Raw genomic sequence first — 13,116 nt, forward strand, 5'->3', positions numbered from 1 at the left:
GACATTAGGCAAGTACGTAACAAAGCAAAGGTTTGTTTTTTGGTGTCCAGATTGTCCACAATTCAATCATTAAAATATATGTCCTACTTTCTCCTTTCTGCAAAAATCTCTGCCGTTTCTCATCAACCCATTAGCACCTAGAAAGCAGGGCCGTGTCGTATTCCCAGCTAGTATCCAGCAGAGCCAGTTCAGAGCAGGTTCAGAACACATTCATCAAAGGAGACGAGACAGAAGCGTCTTGGGAGCATCAGATGCTGTCGAGGGTCAGTTACCCAGGACCCGGCCACTAGTAGAAGGAACTTTTTTTCAAGCACTTGTAAGTATGCCCTCCCCGCTCACTCCACACATGAGGTGGCACACACACACACCACACACACACACTGCTGCTTGCTCTTGTTCTGCTAATGATTAACATAAGTTTATTTAATTTGATTTGTTGATTCTTTTACATTGGTTTCACACTGGAGCTGAAGGTCTCTGCCCCTGGAGAATCTGGTGCACTGTTCCTGGCCAGAAGTGGGAAAAAGAGCTGCCGTATTAAGCCTGGGAACCTGGGTGGTCTATTGTCTCAGGGACCGAGAAGAGTGGGCAGAGAGGTCGGAGAGAGAAGCAGAGGTCAGAGGTCAAAAGGGTGGAAGGCAAGTGTCTGCCTTCTTCTAGACCACTCCCTAGATCATTCACTTTGCTGTTGCCTTAAAGATCCAGCCTCGTGGGTCTCAGTCCTGGCTTTGCAATCACCTGGAACACTTTCTAGAAACATCGATGGCTGGTGAGACCAGAAAGCACACCAGCAGCCCAGCACACAGCTTGGACACGTCAGAAGCACTGTAGCCTTGGCTGTGGTGGAAATGTGACCAGTGGCAGCAATGGTACCTGGCACTGAGGGACCTATTGATGAATCTGTCTGGGGTGCCTCCTGGGGATGCTAAGAAATGCCCAAGGGCCACTGCACAAGAGGCTGGGACCCTGTGAGAGCAGTTTGGGTTATTGTTCTTGACGAGCTTGTTTCTGCCCTTGAGTTTCCATGTACATGAGGAAGCAGAAGTTCAGAGATGTGAAGTGACCTCCACAAAGTCTCTATAGTGGACATCTATTTTTACAACCCACCCCTCTTATACTAACAGCACCAAAATTTTCCTTTTGGAAATCACACATCTCCCACTCTCAGTCCTTGAAGTTTGAGTCATTCCAACTCTATCCTCAGCCCCAAGGATGGGCATGAAAATCTGCTTGGCCAGTCTGAGCATGACATCCTCCTGGCACCAGATATTGGGTCAGGGATGGACACAGAACCAATCAGAGCCAGTGAGAGACAGTCCTGGGACTCTTGACAAAAAAAAGCATTTTTTTCTTTCTTGCTGAAATTGGAACCACAAAGAAGTAAGCCTGGATCTGCTGGTAGCCCTCTTGGGGGAAAAGCCTGGCTGGCAATGGAGACTCCACAGCAGCGAGCAGAACCAGGAGATGGAGGAAGAGCCCTGAGACCTTGCTGGAGCCCCTGGATTAAGCCTGACCTTAAAGTTGGTGCTACTCCTGGAATTTCAGTTATATGAGTCAATAATATTTGTGCCACAGCAACTGGTGTTGGGTCTTCCGTTCCTTGCATCTGGAAGAGTCTTGATGACATAGCTCATTACCACCCCTACCTCCTTCTCTTCTCTTCAGTCAAGTCAGACTTTACACTGCCTCTAAGTTCTCTTAGCATCTTCCCCACAGGGTGCCCTAGAGCTGTACAGGATCCCAGCCCAAGTGGCCCTGCCACCCCAAGCTAACAGAAGATGTGCTAATTAGGTTATGACCCTTGGGTCCTCCATTGGCCAACAGAAGGTCCAGTGGCCCCTTTATGTCTCTTGTTGAACCACAAACCAACATGGTTATTATGCAGTGTCTATCCTTTTAGACTCAAGTGACAAGGATACCTTGACCTCAGAGAGAAGTGAAAAGCTCCCAACTTCACACCCCAATCAACCAGATTGAGTCATGGAGGGCAGTGTGTGTGGAAAGAGCACTGGAGTGAGGCATTGAGCCCTTTGGTTCTGTCCCTAGACCACCCTGGGTCTTCCGTCTCCCTCCCACATGGCTCCTGGGTGGCCCGCTATGTCTGATACTGGAGGGGTATCTTGGGCAGGTTATTACTGTCCTCCCCCCAGAACCACTGGACCAGATGCTGTGTAGCCCCCTCTCACTTCCAGCTCCGATGCTGTGCAATCCCAGAATTCTCTGTCCTGTCATGTCCAGGTGAAAACTGTTGAGGCAGCCTGGTGTAATCAAAGGGACTCCTGTTTGAGTACCAAATCCTACTCTTACTTGGTGGCCTTGGTGTCCTCATCTACACTATGGGGATAATAACACCTCCATCGGTGAAATAATGCCGAGCCTCCAGCAGGATGCCAGGCCCATAGGAAACGCTCCGTCCGTAAGTGTTATGATGACCCTCCAGTTCGCCCTCCACAAAGAGCGGCACTTTCTGGCGGCGGTGATTGTGCCATTGCTGTTGCTAAAGCTGGGGTGATCCCTCCACACCAGCAGATGGAGACGCCCCAGCCTCAGAGCGTTGCACACAGGTTGCTCCAGTGTCCAGGACATCTGCATGTCCTGTATTTTTCTAACCTCATCTTGGAACTTAGGCCTGGAGAATAAATGAACTTTCAAAACTGAACACAATGCTCTCGAGAACCCGCCAGTGGAGCTCTGAGGTGTTCCAGGCCCTAGAGCTCTGATAAGGCAGTGTGGGCCAGTGGGCAGTGCTGGCCTGGCATCTGCTCATTAGCTGACCCTGGGCGACCTGCTTGCTGTCTCTGCGTCTCCTTTTCCTTGTCCCTAAAAATAGGGGCCTCAGGGCCATCTCTCTTCACCTTGCAGCGTATCAAAACTGAACTTGTCATTATCTCCTGAAACCAGCATCTCTCCCTGGTGTTTCCCATCTCGGTGGATGACATCACCACTCACCCGGCACCCAAGCCACAAACCTGGCTGCCATCCTTGCTCCTCCCTCCTCCCCTGTACCAGTCAGGTGGATTCTACCTCCTAAATATCTCCCGAGCAGGTCCCATTCTCTTCATCCCACTGCTGTTGCCCTGGCCCAGGCCACCTGGGCGACTGTGAGAGTGTGATCTCCAGGCCTCGGGCTTGCCCCTCTGATTTATTTCTGCCCTGCCAGAGGGTCCTCTTACAAACAGAAATCCCTCCTACTTGGAACCCCACACGGTACCCACCACCCTCACCTCCCCTGGGCTGCAGGGAAGACCTTGCATGCGCTGGCCCCTGTCTGCTTTGGAGGCTTACCTCACAATCCGCTCTCCCTCTCTCTGCTCTCTGGCTACACTGGCCTTCTCAGGGCCCTAGAACTCGAAACGCTCATTCCTGCCTCAGGGTCTCCGAGACACACTGCTTCCCCACCACCACCCTTCCCCCACGGCAGTCCACTGGGTCTTAATTGACATGCCTCTTCATGAGGAACACCTTCCCCATCACTGGGCAAGTCGGCCCCTCCCATTGTCTTCCCACAGTGCTTTGCGTGTCTCCATGGTAACCTCACCACCTCAATCGACTCCTTAAAGGTCTGTGGTCTCCTCTGCGCCCTGAGTTGCACGAGAACAGGGCTGTGCTGTCTCTCCTTCGGCACCACAGTCCCCGCACCCTGGCCTACGGCTGCGACACATCCTTGTCTTTGAGGCTGAGCCGACAGAAATTTCTTCTTCCAGTTCGAGAATGACCAGTCAGCTATGTTCCCGGCTCCTCTTGCATTTATTGGAACCTGCTTACCCAACAATCCACAAAGGAGCTTACACGGTACGGGGTGGGGATATTTAGGCCTCCTGTGACCTAATCCTGGGATTACTGCGGAAGCCTGGGCTGGCGGGCAGGGGGAGGGGAGGCAGGCAGGTATAGTGGTTGGGACTTGGTGAATTGCTAAAGACGCTTCAGTTTGGCAGGAAGCCGTGCTGCGGGTTGGAGGCTCTCCCGCCCCGGGGGCGCGTGTGCACGTGCGTGTTTACGTTGGGGCGTGGGGGACGGGGAGGAGACCTGAGCAGTTGACGTTAGGGTTTCTTTTCCTTAAGCTTCTCCTTCACTTTTTGCGGCTCAAATTGGATCAGTCGTAGAATTTCCATATTGGCTAGGGTTCCCTCGATGAACTCTTTCTCTGTAAGTTTATCTGTGCACAGGGGGGAAGAAATTACTACAGTCAGGATAGGCTGCGATAAAGCTGACGTCGGCCAGCATACCCAGTACGGATGGATCTATTATGAAAATACTGAGTCTCAGTGCCCCGGAGGGTAACCCCACCCCTGACTCCACCCTAGGACCCCTGGACCGCCCCAGGAACCAGCAACAAGAGGGTTAAGTTCAGGCACTGCCGGGCCTCGAGGAAGTGTGCTGTGTGTCTTCTGATTGGCTGGTGATCCTTTCCTAGGCGTCTCTGCCATCCGTGATCTACCTTCCCATTTAGGACAAGAGAGATCCTTGTCCCCAGCTATTGAATTCAGTTCTATCCAGTGAAATGCACTCACTAAGCCCTTCCTCTGTGCCAGAGTCACTGTGTTTGGGGCTGAGGTCATTGCAGGGGGCAGAGGGCAGGGTATGGCGTGGAAAGGAGTGAGATAATATCCCCTGGCCCAGGAAACTGTTTGTCTGATGGAGACAGTCACCTGTAGAAATGACCCTAGAACGAGGCAGCTGTTCCTTCCTGCTCATGGCTATGCTCATAGTCCTGCACGTAGTAGGTGCTCAATAAAGCTTGGCTGAGCTATTTGGGTTTCGCCATTGGCTTATGTTCCAGGCCTTTCCGGCAACCTTAATCCTTCCTGGATTAGGATCCAGCCTGGTTCCCTGTGCAGGTCAGGATGGTGACATTTGGGTTTTAAAGTCCCAGCCGCCGACTTCCCTGGTGGTGTAGTGGTTAAGAATCTGCCTGCCAATGCAGGGGACGTGGGTTCGAGCCCCGGTCCGGGAAGATCCCACATGCCGCGGAGCAACTAAGCCCGTGCGCCACAACTATTGAGTCTGTGCCCGGGAGCCACAACTACTGAAGCCCGCGCACCTAGAGCCCGTGCTCTGCAACAAAGAGAAGCCACTGCCTTGAGAAGCCCGGGCACCGCAATGAATAGTAGCCCCCGCTCGCGGCAACTAGAGAAAGCCCGCGCGCACCAACAAAGAACCAATGCAGCCAAAAATAAATAAATAAATTTATAAAAAAAAAAAAAAAAGAAGAAGAAGTCCCAGCTGCTCTATCAGCCTCACACATAGCTTGAAACTCCTCCTAGGAGTGAGGCGTTGTCTCCAGATGGGCCATGTGAAAACACAAATCATGTGGTAGCAGTACTGTCTCAGCCTCCCTGTGAGTTTCACCTGGGTCAGTTTGCAGTTTAGCACGTAGCAGAACAAGGGACTCAGCACATGGCAGACCCAGAAGGGGGTCATGAAGCAGGTGAAAGAGCCAGTGGGGTACGGTGCCACCAGTCTGCGTCCCAGAGAAGGTGCGCTCAAAGGGGAGGTGACATCTGAGTGAGGCAAGGGAGGGGCCTACCCTCCAGAATTTAAGGAGGCTCTCACTTTTAGGGTCCTGCGAGCACAGGGCTGGCACCTGAGAATGGTGCCTCCTTAAATTTTGTGCCAGGGCACCTCCCTTGCCTCGCCCTAGTTCTGGCCCTAACGTCAAAGATCTGGTTGCTAATCTGCCTTCTTCCTAGACCGCAGATTACCAGGGTCCTTATTGAACAGCCTGCTCAGGCCTGTGCCCGGGAACCTTGGGAAGAGACTGCCCCAGAGATCACAAAACGGGCCAATACCGGTTCCTCAGATGTGTTTGGGCCACGCAGTGTTTCATCAATTGAGGCACTTCGGATTTTAAACATCTCGATTGCTGGCCTCTCTTCTGAACAAATCAGATGGTGGGGCCCCAGTGGCGCTGTATTCCAGCGTGGCAACAATTGACCAGAGGCCGTAAGACCAGACAGGCCCTCACGCCCCACACTGTTCGCCAGTCCCTATCTATCACTTAGTAGGGCCTCTGTCCACTTCTCTCTCGTTCCTCATCACGGCCCCTGTGGTCATTCAAGCTTGCAGCCCCCATCTGACACCAGCCCCTCTCCTGTGTCTTTCCCGAGTTGGACATGGGCCTCATGCACCAGCAGCCCTCACTGCCCAGTTGTGGAATCCATCTCCGCTTACAATGCAAGGCCGTACTCCCCACAGGCTGCTCCCAGCCAGACCGAACAGGGCAGGGAGCCAAGACAGGCCAGCTCCTGGAAGAAGGGGGCTTGAGGACACCCCCTCAGCTTTGCCAAGACTGTCCTAGCCCAGCACTGCAGTCTAAGACTTTTCTTACCCAACCTGCTTTCCTTGCCTCTGCGCATAAACGTTTCATCTGCTTTGCAGTCTGATGGCTTATCCCTGCCTCTTCCAGACCCCTCCCCATTTTCCCTCATACACCTTCCCCCCATCAATCTCTTGAAATCTAATCGAACTCTAATCCCATCTGGCCATGCTTCTCAAGGGACCCAAACTAACTTCCTAAAGGAAAAACCATGTAAATTGAGATCCCACTTACTTGGGACTCCACGCTTTCAGATTATTCTGAAGTGAGGTTTACCCTGTCCCAACCGTGCAGAAGGCATTTTTGTAAACAAGTAAACCAAAGTGTCTAAAAACAACAGGCACTCCATTGGAAAAGAAAGTGGTTTGCTTTGCAAAGCCTCTAAACTTGCCGTTTGCATGTTTGCATACAAACTGCTAATGGGCTGTTGCCTTGAAGTTTTACTATTCCTTCAACGTGGGTTAACTCTGTCATAACAAAAGATGTTTTTTTCTTCCAAAGCACACCATCATTTAGAGCCTTCCCCCTCCCCCCAGAGATCTCAGGCAGGGATGGAGTTTTACGAGCGGTGGGATCTCGTGCCATTTCCCATCAGCTCCAGAGGGGTCCCACAACTGCCCACTGACCATTCTGCGCAAGTCCCCACAGAAGCCCTTCCGACAGCCCCGCAGCAGGAGGAGGGGTCCTCGGTCCTGCGTGGGCACTGGACTCGGAATGGTCAATCTTGTTGGGATCTCTAGGACACAGCCCATGACTGTGAAATCAAAGGCTAGGAAGGAGAAGTAATTCACCATCATCCTTCTTGCCAAAGAACCCCCAGATCTTCTCAGCTCGCTTCTCCGGGGTGTTCTCATCTTCCGGAAGACACTTCACATCCTCAGGATTGATCATCTTGAAAATAGCCTACACCAAATCAAGAGGGAGAACCCGTGAGAGGGAGGAATTCTGGGGGAACCCATGTCGCTTACCAGGATGCACCACAGCAGAGGTTAAAATGCAGATGCTCAGGCCCCAGCCCACCCTACTGAATCCAAGTTTCTGGGGGTGGGGAAGGGGCATCTGTACTTCTGAGATCCTCAGAAGGGACAGGGAATGTGGGGGAGGGGTGAAGACGGCTTTCCCTTCTTATTTTGTCCCTTTCTGCACTGTTTGAATTTCCTGCCCCTGTAGACATATGACTTTCATCTTATTAAGAAAATGAAAATAAGAATCAAAAACTTCCTGATGATAATCCCATAGCAGCCCCGAGGCTGCAGTTTGGGAACTGGTACCTTTAACCCCACTCCCCAGAAGTTTTAGAATATCAAATGGCTTCTTCTGGGTCCAGGTGGTACCTTGGTTGTAAGGGCTAATATTTGTCAGGTGATTAACGTGTGCCACTTTTCTAAGCGCTTTGACCTGTAGACTCATGACAAGTTTATGAGGTGGGGGTTATTGGCCCCGTTTCACAGAGGAAGAAACTGAGTCAACTAACTTGTTAGAAGTCACCCAGCCAGAAGCAGAAGCGTGGAGATTCTAACCCAGGCACGTTTGGTTCTAGAACCTCTGTACTTGCATCGCGTGCCATTCTGGAATGTCTTGGAGAGCATTCGAGGCGCTGGGGAAGGTCTCGGGAAGCCCCTCAGTTACCCTCCTGCTCAGGTAGGGATCCAGAGAGAGATTTAGCCTAAAGCTCAAGGATCTGTCTCACCTCCCTCTAGTCTCATTAATAAAGGAGTTGGATGGACAATATCCAGCAAAGAAGGAGGTGCCTCCCGACCTGTGATCAGGGAAAGGGACAAGGTGGTCTCGATGTGCCCTTTCAGCTCCAGGTTACTAAGATCCCACCAGGCCTTGGGGACATCGGGGAGCCAGCCAGGCAGGGGCAGTAATGCCTGTGAAATTACCCTGGAGGGAAGGTCAGCAGCTTTAGAAGCCCCCTTTCAGCTCCCTGTGCCGTAACAAGAGAAGCAAGGAAACCAAACCCAGCAGCTGGGGCAGCAGCCTTGCTGACAGCGCTCAGAGCTCAGAGGTTCCCGGCGCTGAAGTGCAGTGGCTCCCTTAACTCCTCTGTCTGTCCTGAGCCAGGGAACCATGTGCAGGCTGGACGGCTAAAGGCTGGGAGTGGCTGGCTGCCGGCCAACCCCGCTTCTAACGCCGAGGACGGACTGTCAGGGCCTTGGTGAATGGACCGAGAACGAACAGTTGCATCCTCACCCTGGGCGTTGGGAGATTGTATGGTTTTCTCGAGGCCATGCAGTTTGGTGGTGAAGTAGTTGGGACCAGAATCCTTAACTTCTGACTCCCAGGCCAGTGACCTTGAACCTGGTGAATAGTAGAGGCTCGGCATCATCTTTTTTTTTTTTTTTTTGCGGTACGCGGGCCTCTCACTGTTGTGGCCTCTCCCGTGGCGGAGCACAGGCTCAGCGGCCATGCGTCACGGGCCCAGCCGCTCCGCGGCATGTGGGATCTTCCCGGACCGGGGCACGAACCCGTGTCCCCCGCATCGGCAGGCGGACTCTCAACCACTGCGCCACCAGGGAAGCCCTCGGCATCATCTTGCATAGCCTCAGCTGTGGATGCCCCCCTCCTTCTCTCCTCCCCCAACTCCTCCTTTCCCTGAAGGAGCACCAACTTGTAGGCCTCTGCTGGGCCTGGCATCCTTTAGGTGGTTCTGAGGGAGTGGTCCCCATCCCAGGCCACCTGCCAATCCAGGGGAGCTTGCTCTACAGGCCGCGCCCAGAGGCCAGCGAGGTTCCCACACACACCTGCCCCTAATGGGAGGCCAAGCAGAGTCCACTTACCACAAGCTGAATGCTTAGCTATTTTATTTATGGTTTCTCCTAATAAGGGTGGAAGAACTGTGCAAATGAAAGCAGGATTGCAAATGCATCCAAAATTATATAAAATATGAAAAACATTCTCTCTCTTAACAGGAATGGAATTAGAGAAATAAAGCTAGTGGCATGGGGTAGTGGGGCCAAAAAAAAGATCCTGTAAAACGATACTAAATGAAGGGAAATAGAAATGATATAATAGGAAAAAACAGAAGCGTCTTCATTGTCCAAAAATATAGGGATGGTTAAATAATTTTATGGCATGTCCATAAGATGGAATTCTAAGCAGCTATTAAAAACAGTTTGATATTGAAAACATTCATAATAAAATAGTGGCTGAAAAAAGTATACTAAAAACCATATGTGAATATGTCATAGTTCTAAAATTATTTTTAAATCTACAGATAGAGGACTGGAAAGGTATATGCCCATATGTTGACAGTAGTCTTCTCTGGATAATGAAATTAAAGGCGATTTTTATTTTCTTTTGTGTAGGTTTCTAAGTTGCATGAATTCCTTATATATTAAATGAAACTCTTTTTCAGACATCTAAAAATCTTATCGGATATACTTATCCTGGGCCAATGTATTTGAAACATGTGTCTTTAAAATGACTTGTGAGGGACTTCCTTGGCGGTCCAGTGGTTAGGACTCCGTGCTTCCACTGCCATGGCCCTGGGTTCAATCCCTGGTTGGGGAACTAAGATCCCACAAGCCCTGGGGCTATATATATATATATATATATATATATATATATATATATATATATATATATTTATATTTATATTTATATTTATATTTATATATATAATGACTTGTGAAAGAATCTGAGTACGTCCTGTGGAAGGTTTTGAAGGACATTTTAATGAAGAAAGGAAGGAAGGTGGGAGGGAAAGAGGGAAACAATAAAGGTAAATAGTAGGAAATACCCAGATTCTTCTTCTTTAGGAGGAAAGTGAAGCTGTGGGAACGCGCCCAGCCCTCTATTAATACTGGTCTATTGGAGACCCCTCCTGGCCACGCTTTCAGAGCCACTGACTCCCAAAGCCCGGGTCCCCACTCCCCCCTCCGGCCCCGCCCCCAGCCGGGCCCCCTGTGCGGAAGCAGCAGCAGGGGGTCCTGATCCCGGGTGAGCCCCGTGCAGCCCAGCCGGGAGCTGAGCCGGGAGCGCAGAGGCTGCCACTGACCGTGACGATCTCCAGCACTTCGTTCTTGCTGATGCTGCCATTGCCATCTACATCGTAGAGGGAGAAGGCCCACTCCAGCTTCTGGTTGGTCTTGCACATGCTGGTCATGTGCAGGGCGATGACATACTCCTTGAAGTCCAAGGTGCCATCGCTGTTGGCATCGAAGCTGCGGAACACGTGCTGGGCGTAGGCCTTGGGGTCGGCGTCAGGGAAGAACTTGGAGTAGATGGTCTGGAACTCCTGCCGGGTGATGCGGCCACTGGGGCACTCCTTCAGGAAGGACTGGTACCAGGTACTCAGCTCTTCCTCTGTGAACCTGGTGTTCAACTGCAGCTCCTCCAGGATCTCCTTGGACAGGGCTCCGCTTTTGCTGTTCCCCATGGGTGAGCAGGTGTGGGCCCAGCTGGTCTGTTGCCGCTGGGTGGGTGGGTGTGTGGGAGGAATGGGGTCTCCGGGCTGCCTAGCTGGGTGCTGCTGGAGGCGGTTGCACCCTGAGATGCTGGTGGATTAGGAGGATTTGTGGCTGGTTCATCCCTGTACTTGGAGGGAGGAGGGGCCCGGAGCTTGAGTGGGGAGATGAGCTCCCGGAAGCCCCCTGAGATTAAAATAAAGAGCTGACAGCAGGAGGTCAATCCCTCTTGGCCTTCTGGGAGGATAGGACAGGTGATCCGAATCTTCAGAGCCGAAGCCTTGAGCCGAGGCCTTTCCCACTGCCCCTCACCCATCCCTGCGCCAACTTAGCCCACCAGCTCTAGGTCTCTAAGAGCAACGATGTTCCCTGCCTGCCTTCTGCCCTACATCTGAGGGTCTCAGCGACAGGGATGGCCCTGTAATGCAGGGGTCAGGAGCCAGGCTCTGGAAGCAGCCCAGGTTCAAATCTCAGCTTTGCAATTCACTAGCTGTGTGACCCCAGGTGCGTTTCTTAACGTCTCTCTGCCTAGAATTCTCTTCCCCTAATCTTTCACCTCCTTCACGGCTTTCCTTAAATGTCGCCTTCTCAGCCAGGCCTATAGTGACCATTCTGTCAACAAGAGCACCCCAACCGTCAGGCTGTTTATCCTGCTTGACTGCTCTTCCTTGATCGCACGTGCACCTTCTGACTTACTGTTTACGTATTCTGCCTGCTGCCTGGGATCGCACCAGAATGAAAGCGCCATGAAGGCAGGGATTCTATCTGTTTTGTTGCCCGCCGCATCTCCATCGACAGAAGGGTATCTGGCGGGTTTGGGCCCTCAGTGACTATTCTTTGAGTGAACAGGCATGATAATAGCGTCTCTCCCACTGTTATTGTGAGGCTGAAACGAGTTAATGCGTGCAATGCATTTAGAATAGAGCCTGGCACGTAGTAAGAGCTGAACGCATGTTAGTTTTTGCCATTATTCTTCTATGACAGGGATCAAAAACTAAACTGCTTACAGGGGCCAGCAAGTGGAGTGTGTGAGTGAAGCCGGGGGTCAGGGAGGCAGTAGACGTGGTGAGGCCCACGCCTGCATGGCAGGGGCTGCCAGTGTTTGACTCCATTTGAATGTGGTCAGATGGGATTATGGCCTGGTGTTACTAGATTTTTTGGTAAGCCAAAAGAAATCCAGAAATCAGATTTTCAGGTTTGAAATTTCCAAATTTGGAAATTTGGAAAAATTGGAAATTTGCAATTTCCAAACTTTAAGAGTGATTTCCAAATTTTCAAAAATTTTCAAAAACATAGGGTGGGATAAATATAACTTATCTGTGGCTCCGTTTCAGCAGCAGGTCATCAGTTTGCAACCAAGCCTGGTGCCAGGAGCTGGCAGACAACATGCTTGTTGAGTGAGTGACTGGACAAGCAGGGGACAGGGAGCTCCACCAGGGGAGGCTTCCGCCGCTGCGGTCAGCTCGGTCAGCAGGAGAGGCCACAGGGAAGAGCCCTCGTGAGTAGGTCTGCACCTGAAATCGCATCACCCAAAGGAGAGGTCGGTGGCGCCCTGGCTTGGCTGGCATAACGCCTGGAACCCCAGAATCGCCGTCTTGGACAGGAGAGATGTCTCTTCTTTGTCCAGGGGTGGTAACCATAAAGAATGAAGCCCACAGTGTCTAGGCGGGTGAGTCGGGGTTTTTATCCTTTTTCGTAACAGGCTAATGGCAGGGGGAAGCAGGTCCCCGCTGCTGGGAGAAAGCCCCCTGCCAGCCTCCCCTGGTGTTGCTCAGAAAGGACCCGGAAGTTCAGGCACAGATGTGCTGACCTCTCCCTCCTGCCCACCCCACCCACTGCGGGTCCAGAGTGTTTCTCAGGAGGCCTTCATGTTAGGGGGTGGGGTGCGTATGTGTGTGTCATTATTTTCTCCCATCAGTTTGTGACAGCTTATCGTTTCTTGAAAGGAGCCCTTTCTCTTTGTCTAGACTTTCACTATCTTGCAGCATTTGTTCTCCAGAGCAGTTGGAAACAGGACAGTCACTGGACTCAAAAACAAACAAACAAACAAAAGCCAGGCCATGAAAGTGAGGCCAGAGGCCTTCACCCTGGCCTCTGAACCTGGCATGGGAGGTGATTAGAAGTGCCTCCTGGGTATCCACACCGAGACTGCAGGTGAGGCGAGGCCGATGTCACAGGAAGAAACCAAGCTCCAAAAGGATGCCACCTGCCTGTGTCGCACAGTTGCCAAATGGCGAAGCCAGGAGGAAAGCCCAGGGCGGCCTCCCCACTGAGGGCTCTTTTCAAGACATTACAGCCGCCTCCCTTCTCAAGGAGGCCTGAGCAGAGGGGTCAAGAAGCCGCATTTCTGAAGGTGAGGACCTGGGTTGCCATGACGACGGAAGAGGC

At 51.8% G+C, this 13,116-nt stretch overlaps 1 protein-coding gene across 1 annotated transcript; it reads right to left on the minus strand.

Moving 5' to 3' along the window:
- Positions 1-4,040: 4,040 nt before the first annotated feature.
- On the minus strand, positions 4,041-10,700 carry RCVRN (recoverin; the record flags this gene model as incomplete). The annotated part of the gene is made up of 3 exons (XM_082861835.1): positions 4,041-4,156; positions 7,108-7,219; positions 10,320-10,700. 3 exons carry the CDS (start codon positions 10,698-10,700, stop codon positions 4,041-4,043), a joined length of 609 nt encoding a protein of 202 aa, XP_082717961.1.
- Positions 10,701-13,116: the final 2,416 nt, after the last annotated feature.

Source organism: Leucopleurus acutus (genome assembly GCF_964270905.1).
Source record: "Leucopleurus acutus genome assembly, chromosome: 19".
In the NCBI taxonomy this organism is placed as follows: domain Eukaryota; kingdom Metazoa; phylum Chordata; class Mammalia; order Artiodactyla; family Delphinidae; genus Leucopleurus; species Leucopleurus acutus.